Source organism: Melozone crissalis, unplaced genomic scaffold, assembly GCF_028551555.1.
Source record: "Melozone crissalis strain CALT ecotype California unplaced genomic scaffold, PUWL_Pcris_2 ptg000019l_1, whole genome shotgun sequence".
NCBI lineage: Eukaryota > Metazoa > Chordata > Aves > Passeriformes > Passerellidae > Melozone > Melozone crissalis.
Genome location: NW_026535797.1, coordinates 16030158 through 16035871, shown reverse-complemented (window position 1 = coordinate 16035871; position 5714 = coordinate 16030158). Strand labels below are relative to the sequence as shown.

Here is a 5714-nt window from a genome sequence, read left to right as displayed (position 1 = left end):
GGCTTGCCAGAGCCCGTTCCCGTGTGGGCACAACCACGGGCAAAACCGAAACGCGGGGTGAGAAGCTGAAACACAGCAAAAAAATACAGCAGAGAGCCCACACGAGACTCCTGCAACTGAGGGTGCCCAGAAAGCTGCGGGGTGGCTGATGGCTGGCACAGTACTGAGGGAAAGGCGCTTACAACACACCTGGCAAAGGAGAGGTTTGGGTTTTCTCCTGCCAGTAACTGGACAGCCAGAGTGGCGAGTGTTGCAGAGTTTAGGTTTATTTCACAGATATGTCCATCAAAAATTAAATACCAGGTTTTGCCTTTTTTTTTAAACACTGAACAAATATGTACAAAATATGAACAATGTGAGGTATAAAACCACAAGATTTTTAAAGAAAACTAGTATGTACAGAAGCAGATACGTGTACGATAGGCATTATCTTCCCACGGCTGTGTGCTTCATTTCTGCCCTGCAGCAAGGCCCTATCACTCCCTGGATTTTCTTCTCAAATATGAAATCCATAAAAAACAGTGCTAGAGATTTTGAAGGAGAAAAATATTTTTTTTTCTGCAAATTGAACCATCCAAACTGTGAGGCAAAATTCTCAAAAATCTGAGAAGGCACATTTAATCTCACACAAGAAGAAAAAGGAAACTGTCTGACAACTCTACCTGACGAAGGAAGGATGTCTCAGTAGAGAGCACATAAAAGGGTGTGAGTATAAGGCACTTCTTGGGATGGTCAAATCCCTCCCTATTTCACAGAACATGCTTCTCTGCTTACAAAGGGCGTTTAAATTAATCTATTTAAAGTACGTTTGTTTACACATATAAAGGGCTTAGTCCTGCAATCCATACTCACTTCCACACTAGTTAGAGTTTTGCCTGATCACTGACAGCAGCTGATTCAGACCCTCTCCACCACCATGAGTAAGGACAGGGTGCAGGATAATATTCCAGTTAGAACATTGACAATTGTACAAACATATCTTACAAATAATTAAATACAAACCATGGTCCTTTAACCAAATTAGAGATGGCAAAACTGAACTGTTTGCAGAAAATACATCTTTCTTTCTTTGCTTGTTATAAAATTAGTCTATTTGGTGATGCTTTTTTCTTTCAATGTAACGGTGAAAGTTTTCTCCTGTAGCACAATATTCTTTCAAACCAGCCCCTGGTAAAGTGCAAGCCGAGTTAGGTCCGCTCTCTGCATGGGACTGTTAGTGGGCAGCAGTGTAATAGCCTTTATCACCTTCAATGTCCACTTCTTGATCAGAGTCCTCAGAGACATCTGACTCCAGGTCCTCGTGTGAGGCTGGTGAGGGGGTGTACTGTGAGCCATCCAGGGACAGCTCCTTACCCTTCTGCTCGGGGCTCTGGCAGCTCTCCGGCCTTTGCTCACTGTGACTGTCAGCACCTTCTACTTCTTCTTTTTTGGTGGCCTGGGGGTTCTCCTGCAATGAAAGAATCCTGCTTGGCACAGAACTAGAGGCCACAGAGACAGGAGGCCAGGGAATTCCAGCTGTGCTGTGTGGGAAAACCACCTTGCAGAAAAAGGCAGGTGTCCTGCTGCCTCCCCAGGCCTCCTGCCTATAAATCTGCCCGAGTGGGACAGGGCTGGGCAAGGGCTCTGATCCCACTCCCTCACAGCCACAGGGGCTGCTGCCGTGAATAGGGCTCCCTGGCGATGGTTATCGCAGCCACTTCAAAAGAGTCAGGAGCTGCTGGAGCCCAGGAACCTCTGAACTTTTGTCTTTAGCAAAGCAAATGTTTATTATGAGTCTACAAACACCGACACACAGCTTCCTCCTGCCCTGATCTTTCTTTAATTACACCCGACAGCAAGAGGAGGGAGGTTGAATCCATCAGTGGTCCAAAAGCAAATGGAAAAAAACTACCGATTAAGCTAAAACTCAACATTAAAACACTCACCACTAAAACCAAATCAAACCCCTGTTTGTGAAGGCAAGAGTAGCCCTATGTTGGCCCCTGTCTGGAGAGCCCAGTCCCCTAAGGGGGCATGAAATGCTACGTGAAAGAAAAAGCAGGCAGGGACACGTACCCATGATATAACCGTGCGGGCTTGGAGAAATGGATGTGACTGAATGAAAAGGAGGAAATGACTTAAAATGGCCGAGATCCCAAGCAAGCTCTCCGGACACTCTGGCATGGGCTGGGCCCTAGATGGCCTCTTGCCAGAATAATAGAACTTTATTAAAAAATCAACTGAAGATTGAGTTAAACTCAGGCGAAGGTCACAGAATAGATTCATCTAGAGCACCGTACCATGATTAGTTTACTTTTCTTTTTACTTTTATATTAAAGGCGAATTTGCCAGTAAACTGTGTGCATCCATGTCACATTTGCTGAAGCCAAACTCAGGTCAAGATGTTGGAATTTTTCAAAAATATTTGAGCCAAGGGACCTCAGTTTTGCTGAGTTCCTATGTGCCATAAAAATCCCTAAATAATTACCTGCTTGAGCATGATTTCTAAGGGAAGGGAAACTGCTTTAATTTCTTAGGCTCATGCATTGTAACTGCTTGCGAAAGGAAGGTAAAAACTGCTCAATTTTCCATGTGGCTCGTCAAACCAAACAAGGTGTTTGTACCTGCTTTCTCCTATGTTAGCAAAATACATCAACTTGTGTTTATCAAAAGAGGGCATTTTAAAACACCAGTTAATATTCTCCAAAAAAACTGCCTAGGTAATTTACTGACAATTACTTATCTTCTCCACGTTAATTGGCTAAACAACATATGGGTTTACAAAACAATTACCGTGGAGTTTTAATAGGTGGTGTGTGAAAGACGGGCATAATTGATATAGGAACTGCATTAGAAGCTTTTAACGTTAGTGCTGCCTGAACGAGCCCTCATGGATTCCAGCATGACTATTTGTCTTTTTAATCAAGGTGAAGAGGTTAAACAGCCTTTCAGATGACTTCTGCATACAACCTGGAATAGGCGAGCACGGCGTAAGATAAGACAATTAAAATACTTATTTCTATAGAAACAGAAACATCTCCGTACCTGCTTTAGACGCCTCCATTTGGCTCTGCGATTCTGAAACCAGGTTTTGACCTGAGCAACGACAACGAGAAAAGGTGCAGGGTAGTCTTGGAGCCAGTTAGCGCCCAGAGCCTTTCCCAAGCCACAAGCAAAAAGCAAGAACCTGCCAAAAACCCCTTCCCGCCGACCCTGAGCCGGCCAGGTCCCGGGAGCGATGCAGCGACAGCAGCTGCACGGCGGGGCCTGGAGCGAAGGGGAAGGGGTGCGGTTCCCCGGGGCGGGGGCACGGCCTCACCTGCCTCTCGCTGAGCTGCAGCATCTTGGCCAGACGCTTCCTCTCCGGCGGGGAGAGGTATTTCTGCGTCTCGAACTTCTTCTCCAACTCGATGGTCTGGTCGTTGGAGAAGCGGACCTGCCCCCCCTTCCTCTTGTGCAGCGGCCGCTGGATGAAGGGGCTCCAGAGCAGCGGCTTCCCTGCAAAGAGAGGCAGAGCGCCCAGGGTCAGGGCCGGCCGCGGACACGCGGGACTGGGGAGCCCCTGCCCAACCCCGGCCAGGCCTGGGAGCGCGCCGAGTCCAGGGCTCGCTAATTTCCTTCGCCTGATTTCATTTCTCTCAGTTCCTACTCTGATCTTTCCCCTCTCTGATTTTTTCCCCTCCGCCAAACGGAGAGACCAGTTAAAGTCACTTTACGGGCTTTGGCAACATTTCCGTCAATGTGTTTCCTGTTGGTCTATCTCGCAAAGAAAGAGACCAAAAAAAAAAAAAAAAAAAAAAAAGACCTTTGCTTCCTTCTGCTCTTTCACTGCGATGCCCTAAAGAAACCGTCAGAGTCAGTGCCCGGGTCCCTGTGGGGAGCGGGGACATCGCGGGGCTCGGCAGGGGTGATGCGCCGACAGGAGGGCACTGGGTTTCTAGGAAGGAGGGCCCGCATGTCCCCCACCCTCGGCGGGGGCTTTGCCCGCCAGAGGCCGCGGGGTGCCCGCCAGGCTCACCCGGGGCCGGGTGAGGGGCGAGGCGGGGCAGGCAGCGACACGCCGGGGAACCGGCCCCGCTGCGGAGCCGCAGCCGCGTCCCGGGGCAGGAGGCTCCGGCCAGCGCAACTGAGTCACGCTGTTTGTCTTTCTGCCTGCACCCTTTGCAATTTGCTGCATTGTTTTTCGAGATTTTGCTTGCGTCAGGCTTTAGTAATTCTTGTGCAAAACAGACTCAAAAAATAGGAAGCAACTGGTTATTTTAGCTGTCATAAAGTCACATCCCACACAGAGGAAATGAACAATATCAGAAAAACGGATCCCGGCTATCAGAAGTCGAGTGTTTCCTGAATTTGTCTGTATTGAGGATGTCGATAAAGTAATCAGCAATGTGCACGACTCCCGGGGAAGAGCCTGCTTCAGGCGGCCAGGAAAACACTTAACAGCTTCTGAAACCAGATTTACTCCTATCGAGAGCTCAAGGTTTCCTGTATGAACGGAAAGGGTCAGCCTCTTTCACTGCACAAATGTGGTGAGTCAGGTCCAGTTTTGCAATCACTAAGAACAAGTGCTGCAGCCCGGGCACGGGGCTCAGCCCCCGCAGAGGGGTCGCTTCCCGGCCAAAGGCGCGAAGTAACCCCCGGGACCCCCGGCCCGGCCCGGCCCGGCCCGAGCCGACCCGCAGAGGAACCTCGGGGGCCCCAGCGAGTGGAGCCGGCCTCCCGAGTGTTTTTCAAGTCATCCGCAGGAAAGACTGAGATCTGCCATGCGATCTCCAAGCACAATTAAAACTCCCCACCAAAACCACACGCGACATTACTAAGGACACTCTCAGAGTCACTTGGTTTGAAGGAAAACAAATCTGAGTCACGGCGGCCGCGCACTGTGGTCTCGCTGACAGACCCGGAGCACGGCACGTCTCTAATTTACTTACTGTAAATCAGACGGGGGCCGGAGGGAGCCGGGGGAACACAGAGAAGCGGCGGGGCGGGCGGGAAAGGGGACGGCTTTCGGGCACTTCCCATTTATCCCTGCCCCGACGGCGGGATGGGGACGGGACGAGATCTGCGCCGGAGCCGGGGAGGGCGGAGGGGGGCACATGGCTTACCCAGGGGGTCCTGCCGGATCAGGGCGTGCGCGTAGTCGCCGACGGCGCGGGGAAAGGAGTAGAGCGGCCCGGCGTAGGCGCCGGTGCCATAGGTGGCGGCGAGGTGGTGGGAGAAGGCCGGGTGGACGGGGGTCGGCTCGTAGATGGGGGTCCGGTACGGGGACACCAGGCTGGTGAAGGAGGAGTTGGGCGACGGCAGCGTCGGCGGCGGCGGGGCGGGCAGGGAGTGGGGGGCCGGGGCGGCGGCGGGGCCGCGGCCCAGGATGTCCTCGATGTAGAAGGGCGTGGGGTGCGCGGGCTGGAGCAGCGGCGTGGGCGCGTACAGCGGGACGCCGACGCCCAGGGCCGCCGGCGCCGCGCCCGGAGGCTGGTACTGCATGGCGCGGTCGCCGCCCGCGCACCCCCGCGCCCCCGGCCGCCCCTGCGGAAAGCCGGCCCCGACCGCGGCGGCTGGGTGCTGGCACCGCCGCCGCGGGTTTCTCTGGGCTCGGGTTACCCTTCGATAGGTTTCTATTGGCGCGGGGCGGAGCCCGCGTGGTCTCTGTCCCCTTCCTGCCACGGCGCCGTCTGGCCAATGAGCCTGGCCAGGGAAGGGGGAAACCACCCCCCGCCGGCAAACACTCCCCCGCC

The 5714-nt window shown here is 52.9% G+C and overlaps 1 protein-coding gene across 1 annotated transcript; it reads right to left on the bottom strand.

Moving 5' to 3' along the window:
- Positions 1 to 269: 269 nt before the first annotated feature.
- Positions 270 to 5463, bottom strand: HHEX (hematopoietically expressed homeobox). Its single transcript, XM_054277387.1, has 4 exons — positions 5085 to 5463; positions 3299 to 3477; positions 3025 to 3075; positions 270 to 1447 (listed from the first exon to the last, which is right to left on the bottom strand). Exons 1-4 carry the CDS (start codon positions 5461 to 5463, stop codon positions 1214 to 1216), a joined length of 843 nt encoding a protein of 280 aa, XP_054133362.1. The 3' UTR covers positions 270 to 1213.
- Positions 5464 to 5714: the final 251 nt, after the last annotated feature.